General features: G+C 34.2%; 2 protein-coding genes across 4 annotated transcripts; one reads left to right on the top strand and one right to left on the bottom strand.

Moving 5' to 3' along the window:
* Positions 1–6: 6 nt before the first annotated feature.
* Positions 7–5,717, bottom strand: LOC106125556 (uncharacterized). 3 transcript variants are annotated; one of them, XM_013322807.1, is made up of 14 exons: positions 5,547–5,717; positions 5,051–5,155; positions 4,721–4,835; positions 4,227–4,351; positions 3,953–4,054; positions 3,331–3,456; positions 3,086–3,163; positions 2,810–3,012; positions 2,658–2,724; positions 2,540–2,586; positions 2,081–2,248; positions 1,614–1,784; positions 1,172–1,375; positions 7–850 (listed from the first exon to the last, which is right to left on the bottom strand). In XM_013322807.1, exons 1-14 carry the CDS (start codon positions 5,608–5,610, stop codon positions 617–619), a joined length of 1,809 nt encoding a protein of 602 aa, XP_013178261.1. In that variant the 5' UTR covers positions 5,611–5,717; the 3' UTR covers positions 7–616. The 3 variants fall into 3 exon arrangements, with proteins under 3 accessions (XP_013178261.1, XP_013178262.1, XP_013178260.1); XM_013322808.1 differs by having other exon boundaries at positions 3,953–4,057; positions 4,227–4,306; positions 5,547–5,716; XM_013322806.1 differs by having other exon boundaries at positions 3,953–4,057; positions 5,547–5,716.
* A 378-nt stretch (positions 5,718–6,095) lies between these two features.
* Positions 6,096–14,061, top strand: Parp1 (Poly-(ADP-ribose) polymerase). The gene is made up of 21 exons (XM_013322635.1): positions 6,096–6,244; positions 6,463–6,635; positions 6,953–7,097; positions 7,592–7,710; positions 7,888–8,069; positions 8,263–8,476; positions 8,707–8,812; positions 8,904–9,090; positions 9,245–9,464; positions 9,782–9,886; positions 10,060–10,165; positions 10,440–10,602; positions 10,858–11,014; positions 11,094–11,258; positions 11,366–11,502; positions 11,701–11,837; positions 12,057–12,223; positions 12,358–12,478; positions 12,613–12,772; positions 13,092–13,268; positions 13,586–14,061. Exons 2-21 carry the CDS (start codon positions 6,525–6,527, stop codon positions 13,656–13,658), a joined length of 2,952 nt encoding a protein of 983 aa, XP_013178089.1. The 5' UTR covers positions 6,096–6,244; positions 6,463–6,524; the 3' UTR covers positions 13,659–14,061.
* Positions 14,062–15,537: the final 1,476 nt, after the last annotated feature.

Here is a 15,537-nt window from a genome sequence, read left to right on the forward strand (position 1 = left end):
AAAAACAAATATCTTAAACTAAGTTAGAGATTATATTACTAAGCGTGGGTTTCTGAAACCAAAATCACCAATTTAAACATATATTTATATCGCTGTTTCGCCAGTAGTGACAGGGATGACAATATGTTTTATATAGATATTTATATCTCAGAAACCAACGGTAAATCATTCATTACTTCAGTCTCCAAACTGAGGAATGTTCAATATTAAATCTTATCACATGGATTAAGACAGATCTACGACACGTCTCTTCGGGCAGCTTCGTCAAACTAGCCCTGCTTACACCTCTATGGTAACAAGGATTGATAGATGTATATTAACAGGTGAATGTTAGATGAATAACCTTTTATGAATGGAATAGTCTAAACAAGCTATTTATTTCCATCAATGTTTGAAATTATAAAGACTAGAACAATTTAGGAACTTAATTTAACTCAAAGGACAATTCAAATTAAAACAGCTCTAGCTACAGATGTGATCTTAAACCAGACTTGTGCTTTTAAATGCGATAGAAATTTGCCCTAGTTGGTTATATTTTCGACTTATGATACTAAGTCAGTGGCAAAGAATCATAGTTTTTTGCTTTAATTTCGTTTATAGTAGAAAAGTAACTTTATTAAGAAGTTGAAGATTCCTCATTTTCTGAAGTATTAGGACAAATAACTTCAACACAGAAATCGACGTATTTCTCGACGTGGTTGTGGTTCTCTACGCGTATGAAGTTGTGCGCCTGCTTGAGGCCGAGGTAGAAGCAGTCCTGGCGCGAGATGGCCAGCGTCATGTTCTCCAAGTCGCTGTGCGTCTCCCTGCAGTACACTATTTTTCGCTCGTGACGACCCTCCACCGTTACCTGCAACAAAAAACACAATATTCCTAATTCGATACTTCTAGAATGGATTGGTAATAGTACAAATGGGAAGTTTTCATATGGTAACATTAATTGATAGAATAAAATGTGCTGTAAATAATCGAGCTTTCTATCAAACTGTATATGCTTGTCAAACTATTTGATATGTATATGGCTTAATCAAACATGTTGAACCATTTACCGAACGACCTATGAGACTTAATAATTACTTTGGCGATGGATATTCAAGTAGGAAAACCATAATCTGACTGTTTAGGGTTACCATATTATAGACGTTAAAGAGATATGTCGTATTGTACATGCCTGGTATGTGAAGTTGGAGGCGTTGCACTTGGGGCCGACGTATGTGACGTGCACGAGCAGCCCGCAGCCGCGCGTGTCCACGTCCACTCGCAGCTGGAACAGCTCCCCGTCCGCGCACACCAGCCACAGCTCGTGCGTCTCGGTGTTCGTCTTCACCGAGAAACGCTGCCTTTTGCCGATCTTCATCATTGTAGTGTGCTTGTACTACAACAAACAGTGTTTACTTTTTAACAAATATAACTATCATCAGATTCACTCCAAATATATTGGTACAATGTCTGTTAATACTGCGAGTAATTTGGTGATGTGCAATAATGACCTTGAAACGTTTAATGTTTGGAAGACGATCAAATATGAAGGAACAAAACATAGAATATCCGCTAAAGTTTTATTTAAAAGGAGTCGTGGAATATCGTAATGTAGCAGCAGTTGTGTATCATACCCGCATATGCGTGTAGAGATCCTTGAGCGGCAGCAGCGGGCGGTCTGCGCAGTCCGGGGCGAAGCAGGCATAGCGGCGCGCGGCGCAGTTGGCCTCGTGCGCCTCGCGCCTGCGCAGTCGCGGTCCGCGCCCGCATCCGTGCCGACACGGGTAGTGCAGCAGCTCCGCCACCTGCACCACACATCACCAGTAAACACAATCATAACTAACCATCGATAGATACGTCAACAAATCCAGATATTAAAACGATACAGTTTATTCAAACGAAAGTCATCACTAAAAATATGAAAAGACTAAAGAAAAGCGATTGCAAATTTTTTATTTTTAGCAGTACCAACATTTAAAAAGTCTGTTTTTTTTTCAAATAAATCCAAAGTATTCAACTGATTTTAAGTAGTAAAAAAACTTTTAACAGCTGATAAAATTGGTTTTGTTAACTAAGCGATGCTGAGTTACGCAATACGTACCCCTTCCATGGCGCGGTTCCTGACGGAGGAGAATGAGATGCGGCAGACTGGGCAGGCGGTGAGACGCGCGCGGCAGCGGCTGCAGACGAGGTGGCCGCGCCGGCACTGCGACATCGGCGGCTCCATCCACTCCAGGCACACCGGGCACTCCAACAGCCGCAGCAGGCACTTGCACACAACGACAATACTCACGCCTCCGACACACAGGGGTATGCACATATCACATTTCTGGAGCTTTGTCTCCACACGGTACTTGTAAGGCTTTGTGCGACACAGAAGCCTAAATCTCTTTCCAACGTCTTCCAATATCAAAGGATTACTTGCACGAATTTTAAACGTATATAAAAAAATTAAATCTTGTGGTTATTGGAATAAAGTTTTAAAAATTAAAATTTATTCTAACACTTCAAATCATCCGAATCTCATAGAACAGTGGAAATAGAAAATGTAAATACTAACCTGATTGAACTCCTGTACTGTGTACGTTATGTAGTTACCTTCTTGGCCTGTAATAAAAAATGTTTTTATTGAATATGGTAAATATTATCTCTATAAAAACTTGATAGAATTTTCTTACTCTCCCTTCTTCTTTTCCGTGCCGGCGTATTCTCTGCGACCTGCGTCTGCACCGAGCGCTGGATCGGCTGTCAATATTTGTGGTTAGTTATAAAATATTTTAAAGGCAATAGTAAACTGTATCTGTATTCATTTTAGTGTGACAATACATACATTGACCGGGGCAGCTTGTGTTTCGTTGTTGGCGCTAGGGGGCGGCTGCGGACGCTCCTCATCACCCACGTCGATCTCCTCCTCCACCTCTGCCTCCACCTCCGGCTCTCCTTCTGCCTCTCCTTCTCCTTCCCCCTCCCCCTCCCACACCTCTCTCGCCTCCCTCCTCTCCTGCTTCATTTGCGACCCCAAAACATTGTCTTCTGCAAGCGCAAAGTAATGAATAGAATACAAATTGTCGTATTAATATTATTGTCAGTATGTTTAACAACTTACCATCGACATTTTCCGTCTCCACATTATCAGTGTCATTTTCAGCATTCATCGATGTGTCCATTTCTTGCGGCTCGACATCTTAAAAAAATAATTCTGATTTCAATATGTTTTTTTATTGATTTCTTTGGAATATGTAACATAGTCTGTAGACTCACCGATTACAAAATCCGTATACAATTTAAAATTATCTATGTACTTGTCATCTAGTTTAGTGGCGCTTGTGATAAAAAATAAATTATAAGTACCATTATCAGATTGATCTGCAACCATAGAGAACAGTCTCCTTTGTGTCATCGGTGGTGTGGACTGCGAGCTGGTGGACGGCTGGGGTTCCTCCAGCATGCGGGCGCGCTCCAGCATCGCCGGTATTACTGTGTACAAGCAAACTCTGTTCATACTAGTAATGTCATGACATAATATATGTAGAAATAGTCCCTCGCAACTTAATAATAAATGTAAATAAAAAAAAATAAAACATACGATAGATTTTTCAGTTAACATGTTAGCTTTGTATAAGTTCAATACTTTTTAAGTTCCAAGCGGTCGGCCTACGTCAACGAGGAATAATTTAAAAAAAAATGCCTATAATATGCCTGCAGGCATCAGCCACCATCCATCAAAGTCCTGTCAAAAGTAGGCCAGTCATTTTAGAATACTACCCGGAACAAATGTGTCCTTGTAGACATACACATACACGGAATAATTATTTTTAAATTTGGTTTTTTATTTTGATTATGCGCAACGCAAATACATAGTGGTTCACGAAATATGAATTTTTTCGGTATTATATACAAACACGCCAATTTTATTAATTGTATAGATTCTGTATCAAAGTAATAAGCAAGTAACATAAACAAATAAACATACTGTTTGACGCAGAAAGTGTGGGCACAAGTACCCTTGGTGCCTCGGACCTGCCTGCTCCTTCAATATTAGCCAGGACATTTGATGTCGAGGGTACGCTTCTATCTGCTGAAAAAAACAACCTTACATATACCAAATACCCTAAGAATGTATTGCAAATGACGACACATTTTGTTATCTACTTTTCAAATTAAAAAAGGAGGTTAACAAAATGTGTCATAACAAGAGACACGGTAGTCAAAAACCACAGTGACATAGTTTCATAGATATTACTTACCATTACGAGAGCTCATACTACGCTTCACTTTCTGGATGGAGAGGATCTTCCGCAAGTCAACTTCTTTACAATTCCTAGGACTGCATTCATCATAAATTTCAGATGGCCGATCGTAATAACATTCTCTAAAACAATAGTCATTTAATTTCCAACCCCAATAAGTAGGCTTCTTCTAATAGAAGTGGAATTGACTGCATTTGGCTACTGTTATAAAAAATGTTGTGTATTATTCATAGTCATGCTGGTTTTGAAACAGGACTTCAAACTTAAGAAACATTTTCTTTTAAGACAACAAAAGAAAAACAATCTAATTCTCCTTACTTTATTTGATAAAGTGTCCTATGTGTCCAAAAAATTTTGATACATTGGATTTCATTGTTTTATAGTTATTGCATAGAATAGTCAGTTTGACGGACAGTTGAAAATTCTGTGAATACTCCTTTTACAAATCTCAAAAAATGAAAAAAAAAAGTTAAATAATATTGAATACTTACAATACAGATCCACGTGGAGGTGCTCTGACAGGGCTGTTTAGCATCTTAAAGAACTGCGCCCTCTCTAATTTTGTGGCCGCTCTTTGACTCAGCGTACATGGTGAATTGGCCACTCCTAAAATGAAGTTCAATATTTAGTTTAAATACAAAACATTATAACAAATGTAACTCAACATCTATTTAGAAAGTAGATCAGTTTTAAACATTTAAACAGGTCAACCACATAACAATGTATGTTTGAATACAGTATCTGGTATAATCATTCTACTGAGCTAGTAATTACAAGTAGAAAATCTATGTTTTACATACAAACATATAATACATATTTACCTAAATCTTCATTATTTGCGTTTGCAATTTCTGCATGTAGGTTAGGATCAGTATTTGGTCTATGAAAACCAGAACTTTCTGTTTGAGAATCGCTATCATCATCATCTAAAAATAAAAAGTTTCTTTCTTATAAATTGAAATATATTGAATGAATAAGAAAATTATGGTATAGGTAAAAATGAATAACGACATACAAAAGTTAGCTGGTATTGTCTTACTTAGTGGTGATTTTATATTCTGTTTAATAATTATTATACATAATGGAAAAATTAAGCGAATTTAGATTAGTAGTGCGTAGTTCCGTACGTGATTCGAAATTGTGCCCTTACTAGATCCTATGTACTGCTAGATTTAAAAAAACAGCAGAAATCGAAACTACTTGGTATTAAATATTAACCCGGATTAAATATATTTTAGGAATTTTTAACTCGACCAGTTTGCAATTTTTAAGACTTTTATGATAAGTAAAACAAAAATTTATCATGTAATTTCTTACCCGAACTCCAAAGAAATCTTCTAACGCCTAAAGATTTTTTGATATTCTCCTTTCTATTGCTCATTTTATGCAAACTCTAAGATAAATAAACAGATAATCAGACGAATTATTATTTGATTATTATTATAAAAAACTCAATGACATTGACATTTCAGGTAGGTATCAGTCAAAGACTGTGGTCAGAGAGCTTTAAAAAAATAAGTGACACTAATTGCCATTTGAGCATTTACTTGTTAGGCATATTCATTATCATCAGCTTACTGTAGGTCCCCACTGAAGGCTTGGAAACTACCCGAGTTCAGGGGTGACGACATATTTTTAAAAGGCCTTATCACTTTTCGTGAATCCTTATGATAGTAAACAAAGAGTATATAAAATATGGTAGTAAACTTAAATATAACTTTATAACTTATCATACTCTTTGAATTACACTCTTCTCCAAAGAATATTTCCAAATAAGATATGACCTAACGGTCTATGTTACCAGCAAAGAGTATATAAAAAATAATGGTTACCAGGTCATAAAAAAATCAATTGTCAATGTCACCTTATATGCGGCGAAACGAGCGAGATATAAAATGATTAAAAGATTGTTGGAAAAGTGAAAAGTTTGAAATTTACGAAAACATTTTTATTGAGTACCTATTTTCGGGTACATTACTCAAATTATAGCTTCAAGTCGACAAAGCAAAGTAGCGGTAGGACAATTAGTACCATCATTAATTCATAGTATCTTTGTTTGAATATCTAAAATATAACCGCCGCTGTCGGTTTTCGCATTATATATACGCGTTACGTCTTTTATATTCGTATAGCACAGTATTGAGTATTAAAAACATAATCTTTGTCTTCCTCCATTTTTTCCGTATTCTTCAGTGTTATGGTTGTGTATTAAATTGCATTGTGTATGTTGTAGGATATCACGGTTATTCATTGATTATGCTATATTGATACGACGTAGATAAAAATAAAAACAAAATGACAGATTTGCCGTATAGTGTTGAATACGCAAAAACTTCTAGAGCATCGTGCAAAGTCTGCAAGAATGCTATTGATCAGGGAACTTTACGAATTGCTTTGATGGTGCAGGTTAGTATACTATGAGTATAATATACTATCAATGTAATATTAATGCTAATACACAACATTTCTTTAACTAATTCTTACATGTAAATAAGTATAGAGTCTTGTTAAATTCCAGCTATGGCCGTTTTGGTCATGGTACTTTATCTACATGTAATAATGAAATTCTTTGGTTTAACTTTCAAACTTCAAGTATAGACGTTCATTATTATTATTTGGACTTAATAAATTTAGTTATAAGAACATTTAATGTGACATAATATAATAAACTATATTTAAGGCCTTTTAACTATAGTCATGCAATGCAGTTTCCTTATTTCCAGTCACCATTTTTTGATGGGAAACAACCTAATTGGCATCATTTGGACTGTTTGTTTTCAAAGAAACCCCCTACAGCAATAAGTGAGATTGCAAACTTTAACAAAATCAAACATGAAGATCAAGAGAAAATCAAGAAGAAGATTAGTGGTATCTCTTTTGTTTGTTTAAATTGTCTTATTGTTTCATCAAAAGACATAGTAAGCTATTTTAGTCACTAAAATTAGAATCAAACCAAGAAATGCTAGTCTCTTTGTCTTGGTAATCTTCGATATATATAAAAATCAATTGCTGTATGTTAGTCTCGCTAAAACTTGTGAATGGCTGAACGAATTTATCTTATTTTGGTCTTGAAATGTTTGTGGAGGTCTGGGGAAGGTTTAAAAGGTGAGAAAAATTAGTTTTTTTTTAAATTATGGCGGACAGTCGCGGGCGACAGCTAGCTAATAATAAAACTTCTCAGTCATTTATTTTTGATTAACTGAGAGGAACAGTAACACTTGGAATATCTCTTTATCTTTAAATTGAATTTAATTTGAAGAGATACATATTTGTTATTTGTATTCATCCTGGAAGTAAAAGTAAATTCAAGTTAAATTGTTTTAAAATTAACTATTCTTCATTGGTTAAAATATACATTTTAGGTGAAGACAAGGGTACTAAAAGAGGTAAAAACAAAAAAAATGGAGCCATGCCATATACTGTAGAATATTCCAAATCAAGTAGAGCCACTTGTAGACACTGTGAAATTAAAATATGTAAGGTGAGATCTTTCAAATTTTGTTATTTCTTGTTATGTTTTTTTTTTGTAAATGTGAGAAATTCTTATAGTAAAAAGTGTTGGGATAAACAAAGATATCCAATTTTTGGACAAAAAAATATTTGTTTATGAGATGACAATGTCAGCTGATAATTTACAAAAATTAATGTTGATTTTTAGGATGAAATCAGAGTTGCCAAAATTGATTATGATCCAAAATATGGAGATCATCCATTGTGGCACCATGTTAAATGTTTTGCTGAAAAAAAGGTTGAATTACATTTTCTTGGTGGTGGAGAAGAACTGCCTGGTTTTAAATCACTCGAAAAAGAGGATCAAGATATTGTTAAACAAGAAATCAGGTGTGTAATTTTATTCATAAATTTAAACATTTAGAAAATATAAATAAATCAATTTTTATCATTTGACTAAGAACCTGTAGATTGAAGCCTGCCATATAAATTAATATACTTTATTATATCTGTTATAAAAATTAAAAAATAACTATTAAACTCAAATATAATGTTTAACTATAATATTCATGTTCTATTAAAGGAGTTCTGAAGGTGAGGAAGTGCCAATAAAGAAGATAAAAAAAGAACCCAAAGAAGAAGAGGATGTGAAAGCAGAAGCTGAGCTTAAGAAGCAGCTTACGAAACAGAGCAAGCTGTATGACAAGTCAAAGGATGCATTGAGTCAGTTTACTAAAAATGAACTGCATGAACTCCTTCAAGCTAATGATCAAGATGTACTCACAGGCCGAGATGAGGTATAAATGAATGTTGATAAAGTAAAAACAATTCAATAAGATATTGGGTAACCATAAATCGTGATTCTTTGCTGATTGATATATGCCTGGCCTTTTAAACCATGCTATGTTGGTTGCAAAGAATATTGTGATTTGCAACTGAATGATTAATATCATTACAATTGGATTTGTCTGTATTTATAAAGTAGTATGGTATACATTTTTTGGACAAAATTAATGTACACTTCCAGTGCCTGAACCATTTAGCTGACTGCATGGCGTTTGGTGTACCTGAGCCATGCCCTGAATGTAAGCAGGGCCAGTTAGTTCTCGACACTTTCTACTACAAATGTACAGGTAATTATTATATACTGAAAACTATGTATAATTGTTCAAAATAACATAAAAACTGACTTGATTTAGTAAATTGGTTTTGATATTTTTTCAGGAAACATGAATGAGTGGACGAAATGCATGTACAAATCAAAGGATCCAAAGAAAAAGAAAATGGTGGTACCATCAGAGTACAAAAAACATTCCGCTTTCGCAAAATACAAGCCTAAAGTGACAACACGTTTATTTGAAAGTGAACCTCCCCCTCCTCCTACAATAGTTAAAAAGGAAGAGCCAATGGAGTTAGTGTTACTCTTTAATAACTTTATATCTTAACATTTTTATATCTATACTTTTATCTTATCTTGTGTCTGTACATGTATCTGTTACTACGCTGCTATAACTATTTAAAATATGTATAGCTTAAATAAATTCATATTTTTATAATTTCCGCAGCGAGTCGAAACCAAAACCAATTGCTCCTTTGAAAAATCTTCAATTTTTCCTGTTGGGTAAATTCAAATCATCTAAAGAAGAAGTCAAGAACCGTATATTGAAGCTTGGAGGTCTCGTTGTGTCTAAGATAACAGACACCACAGCGGCTGCTGTATCCTCTAAAAATGAAGTAAAGAAAATGTCAGCAAAAATGGAGGAACTACGCGAAAAAGATATTGAGGTAAAATATCTGAGGACATCCTCTTTGAATGCTTTAATATTTTCCTATATAAGTATGTAGAACAACCATATCCATGTCTGTTGGTATAATATACTAATACTACAAAAACAGAATTACAGTCAAACCTCTAAAGTCTGATCCCAACGGACGACTTCCATTAGCGAGAAACCCGGGTTAGAGATATCACGATGCCTTGGATACTCGCTAATCCAGGTTCAACTGTATTTATTCATATTATGATTCTTATGATTTTATTCAATTTAAAAGCAATAAAATAGGGTTTCTACCAGTGTATTACTTCGTTTTATTATTTACAGGTAGTTGAAGAAACATTCCTTGATTTGATTGACCCTAAAGAAGGTACAATAGCAGACACTCTGCGACTTATAAGAGAGAATAATATTGCCGATTGGGGAACCGACGTAAGTTTTTTCCTCCTATTAAAACCTTGCTCGTAAAAATGCTATTTTTGTTATATTATTTCTTTTTACAGTAAAATTCTCGTAAACAATAATATGTAAAAGAATCTTGTGAATTTGCAGTGGTGTTTTTTTTTCTTTTTTTTTTAATTATTCGTACTTTTATATTAAAACAGCCAAGTAAGCGTATACCGCAAGATGTACTTGATGGAAAGTCAATACAAAAATCAGGCAGTCAATATGTTAAGTCTAAATCTGGAATCACCAAACTGAAGGTCAAAGGTACTTAGGAATCAACTTTCTCTTTGTCTTTTTTCTCTTTTATTATTTTTTGACAGATGTGAGACATGTTTTATCCACAATACAATTCTATTTACTTCCCCAGTATTTATTGGATCATCTTTAGACACAAGCACAGACTGACCAACATATAACCAAACCTGGTTAATAACATAATCAATAAAAATGTCTACATATTAAGTTATTAACTTGCAAAACTCACAGCAATCTAACTGGCCAAATTATTTACAAACACATCATTTAAAAATTATTTCAGGTGGTACCGCTGTTGACCCCGACTCTGGCTTGGAAGACGAAGCCCATGTGTTCAAAGACAGAACTGGCACTAAGTACACCGTTGTACTCAGCAAGACTGACGTTGTTGAACAGAAGAATTCATATTACAAATTACAAATCCTTGAAGCTGATAATAAGAAAAAGTATGTATTTTTTAATTCACCAACATTGGATTTACTTGGGAAAACTATAACAAATAAAGTCTGCATAGATTTCTAGTACTAATCAATCCTCCCTTAGAATCCTTTTAACAACTAAATGTGCTTTTATCTTCTTAGATGATATAAGAACTTCAATACTTGTTGAGCATATGGGGAAAATTAAACAATAAAATGGTTTCTTTGTAGACTTTAAATGTTTTATAAATCTTGGACTATATTTTTCATATTTGATTTCAGGTATTGGCTATTCAGATCATGGGGTAGAATTGGTACACCCATTGGTGGGAACAAGGTGGAAAATTGTTCATCACTCTTAGATGCTATTAACAAATTTGAAGGACTCTACATGGAAAGAACTCAAAACCCGTGGGATGCGAGAGATCATTTTATAAAAGTATGTAAATATCAATTTTCATGTTATTTTAAAGACTAAAGTCTCATGAAATTTGTATAATCCATATTTCCATGTACAGATGCCTGGTGCATACTTCCCCATCGACATGGACTATGGCGATGAGCAAACTTCAGCTGCGCTTGAAGTGGATACTGTAAAATGCAAGTTGCCCGTCCCTGTGCAAAAACTTATCATGCACATATTTGATATCAACATAATGAAACAGACTCTCATGGAATTTGAAGTAAGTTACACTGATCATATAGAGAAACATTGTTTTAAAATTAATAAACGCAAAAGTTACAAGGGCAATATGAAATGTACCTGCTTTACTATTTTTTTTTTCTTCAGCTTGATACAGACAAAATGCCATTAGGAAAACTATCCAAGAAGCAAGTCAAAGCTGGATATAATGTATTATCAGAGCTGCTGAAATATCTCAATGAGGGTAAAGCTAATGAAAATAAAATCGTGGACGCAACCAACAGGTAAATATAACTCATACCTTTTTATCTCACTATAGGTTTTCACTGTTCAATACACAAACATATTGCCATCTCTTTCATTCTTTTTGAAAAACAGAGACAACAATATGACTTTTTACAAGTGTCAGTGGATTTTCATGGTTATACACATTTTGTTTAATGCATGTCAGGCCTTTGGTGTAAAGAATTATTTTGTTACAGGTTCTATACATTAGTGCCTCACAGCTTCGGTACTGACAATCCGCCATTGTTAAACAACTCCGAAGCTATTAAGTCTAAAACCGAGATGTTGGATAATCTACTTGAAATTGAAATCGCTTACAATTTACTTAAGAGTGGTATGTATGTAATATATTTAATTTCTAAATTCGAATATAATTCATAAACAAAGATTTTTATTTTATTTTAGAAAATTGTGTGCATTTTCTATCATTAACAGTCCACAAGGATTTTATACAATATCATCTCAATATTGTTATGTTTTAGACCCATGCGGGAGTGGCAACTGTGTGGTTTAATGTTGCCATTTTTAATAATTTTATGACATTTTTTTTCAGAGGATGATGATGACAAATCAGTAAGTCCAATAGAAACACACTACATAAAATTGAAGACAGAGATCTCTCCACTGGAAGTCAACTCACCTGAGTATGAACTTATTTTGGAGTACATGAGGAATACACATGCAGATACACATACCTCATACACTTTGGAAATCGAATCTGTAAGTTATTAGTCATTTATATATTTTTTATATGTTGAGGTATATTTTTAAAATATTGTACAGTTTGGTTAGCAGCCACGAATATTTTAAATTTGAACGGCTTGATGTTATATAGAAATTTAATTTATTTCAAGGTATTCAAAGTGATTCGCGATGGTGAAGAGAAACGCTTTAAGCCATTCAAGAAGCTTCACAACCGACGACTTCTGTGGCACGGCTCTCGTGTCACTAACTTCGCCGGAATTCTATCACAGGGTTAGTTATATATTTCATAAATAAAAAATCACTAAGTTTATTTCAACAAGTACAAGTTTAATACGATTTTTAATCCATGATTTTAGATCTCACTGTTTTCTATTATAAAATGCTAATATTATTTATGTCTGCAGGTCTTCGCATAGCTCCGCCCGAGGCGCCTGTGACGGGCTATATGTTCGGCAAAGGTATTTACTTCGCAGACATGGTGTCCAAGTCCGCGAACTACTGCTGCACCAACAAGGCCAATCCTCATGGTATCATTATGCTTTGTGAAGTCGCACTCGGTGATATGTAAGTAGTAACTGTACATCTACAAATACATATTATGAACATATATTTACATAGAAAAATTCTTTCCATTTCTTCTTTTTTAACTTTATGGTGGTAAAAATTGTGGACATCTTACTAATATTCTAAATGCGAATATATGGATGATAAAAGTATCTGGAGAACGGTTCAATGGATCTTGATGAAATTTGGCATAGATGTAGAACACAGTCCGGAAGACCACAGAGACTATGAATCAAATTTACTTTTAATTCCGGGCGGACTCGCTGGCGAAAGCTAGTGGTTTATAAATGTTTATTATAGTAAAGAATGTGCATTGCAGGAAGAAGTGTTACCAGGCAGAGTACGTAACGAAGCTGCCGAGCGGCAAGCACTCGACGTGGGGCGTGGGGCGCACGCAGCCCGACCCGGCGCGCGCGCGCACACTGCCCGACGGCACGCTCGTCCCGCTCGGCCCGCCCGTGCCTGCAGAAGCCGACGGCACGCTGCTCTATAACGAGTATCCTTTTATACAATTAACATACTTTTTTCATTTATTAATAAAAAAGGCCAAATCCAACTGGCCAGTAAGTTTGCATAAAGTGGTCACACAGAATGTTTATATGAAGCAGGCTATTTGTTCCAACTGTAATCTGTTTCTCGGTCTACCTGAATTGCATTCTGCGCGACGACTCGCAAAATTAAAAAAAAGATAAAGTGATTTTGTTATTTTTTTTACTGGTTCGAAAAATGTGTATATTACGTTCTTGTATTAGTTATATTTTTGTGCTATATTATTATATGTTGTTGGTATAGTTTCCTTAGCACCAAAACCAGGTTCATCGTGTACGACGTGGCTCAAGTCAAAGCCAAGTATGTGATGCAGATTAAATTCAACTACAAGTTCTAATTCCCAGTCGCAATTCTGGACGTCGACTTATTATATTTACTTTTATATTAGTCATCTAATGACATTTGTCTCATTCCTATTTTTTTAATGTGTCTTTTAATGTTAAGTAAGATACGATACTATGTTATTTTTTAATTGCTTATGTTTAAATAACCTAATGACGTGTTACGAGAATTATTTTGTTTGAAATATTCCATTAATGTTTTAATAGTGGTGGATTATAATTGCCATCTTGTTTATGTGTTGATTATGTGATTACAATGATGTTTGTTGTACTTATTAAAATCTTTTTATAACAAAAAAAGTCTTAATTCGAGTTGATGCTCTCATCCGGATCCCTTTGTAGGAAAACAATCATTCGCATAACATTCTTGGGTTGTTTGATAATTGTAAGATGCCAACAAATCATCTGCGCCATCCTTTTGAACCTTATTATATGTCATGGGATAAAAGTGATTTTGGTTGAATTAAAATAATATTAAAGTACAATACAACATTGTATTTTATTGAAAGAATTGTTTTTATTTGGCGTAAAGCCAAGAAAATAGAGTATTCGAATTTAACATTTCGACTACTTTGATAACTATCCACAGCAGTTGACTGTCAGAATATAAATATATTTAACCTGCTTACCCTATATTGTGACATTTTTAACGATGACAAATAATAGGGGGCGCTAGTGAGATAATTTTTTTCGTGCCCACCAAAGAGTATAATAAGTATACTATAGAAAGAGGGGCAACTCGCACGAAGTCGTGGATCCACGGCGATTGTGGCGCTCCATGCGTATAATCGCTGAACTAATTTTTTTTTTTTGGTATCTATATACGTAGGCACGCTTATTTAGCTCACTATAATAATAACTGATAAGTGGGAATCTAATTTATGAAATTAAAATTGACATTAAATCAATGTTCAAAAATAATACACCCACTTATCAGTTATTATTATAGTGAGCCGATATCAAGTAGCCTTCTATGAAATACCTCTATTAAAATGATCCTATTATTATTGGGGAAATAAAAACAAAATATTTTTATATTTTTGTACATTATTTATTATATTTCTACATAACTTAATTTTAAATCTATGCAAGTACATATACATCAATGACTTTCAAGATATCAGCTCAATATTTTAATATTTAATATATATATTTAAAAATTACATTTACGGTAATAAATAGTATAGCGCGGTCACAAAAAAATGCATACCCTGTAATTAAAACCAACCCCCAAAATATTTTCAGTCACATGCAAGCTGGCAACTGGCAATTTGTAGTTATTTGCGAGTTTAAACAATCTGAACATATTCTCTTACAACATAGGCAAGCAGATTTTTCTTTACAATAAAAAATTACAAATAAAAAAATATATTTTTTACATATACACACATGGACCCACCTACTAATTTCAGACACATCAGTTTATGGCTCTATAATTCCAGTGATTGGCACACATTTTCTGAACTTCACTGACCTTCTCTCAGGAAGGGGGAAACCGTGTATATGTGCACCTACAACAAACAAACAGAATGTGATTTCCTGTCAAGTATAGGAACTGATATGTAAAATGTATTAGAAGTAGGGCACCATTCAATATGATAACCGGAAAGTATAAATCACTGTGGTGCTAAAAACTACACTAAAATACGAAAATATTTAAATGTTTAAATGAGTCTGACGTATGGGAATAACATGAAAATTTTTATTGAATTGTAACTTACCATAATCAGTCCATCTAAAACACAGTTGCATACAGCGTCGTTTTTCACGAAAACACATTTTAATTAAAAACAAAATGAATGAAACAACATTTAACTAAGAATACAAGAACAGAAATAGAAATACGAAAAAACGTAGCGGTTTGATGACACATGA

This window comes from Papilio xuthus, unplaced genomic scaffold (genome assembly GCF_000836235.2).
Source record: "Papilio xuthus unplaced genomic scaffold, Pxut_1.1 DF825928.1, whole genome shotgun sequence".
In the NCBI taxonomy this organism is placed as follows: domain Eukaryota; kingdom Metazoa; phylum Arthropoda; class Insecta; order Lepidoptera; family Papilionidae; genus Papilio; species Papilio xuthus.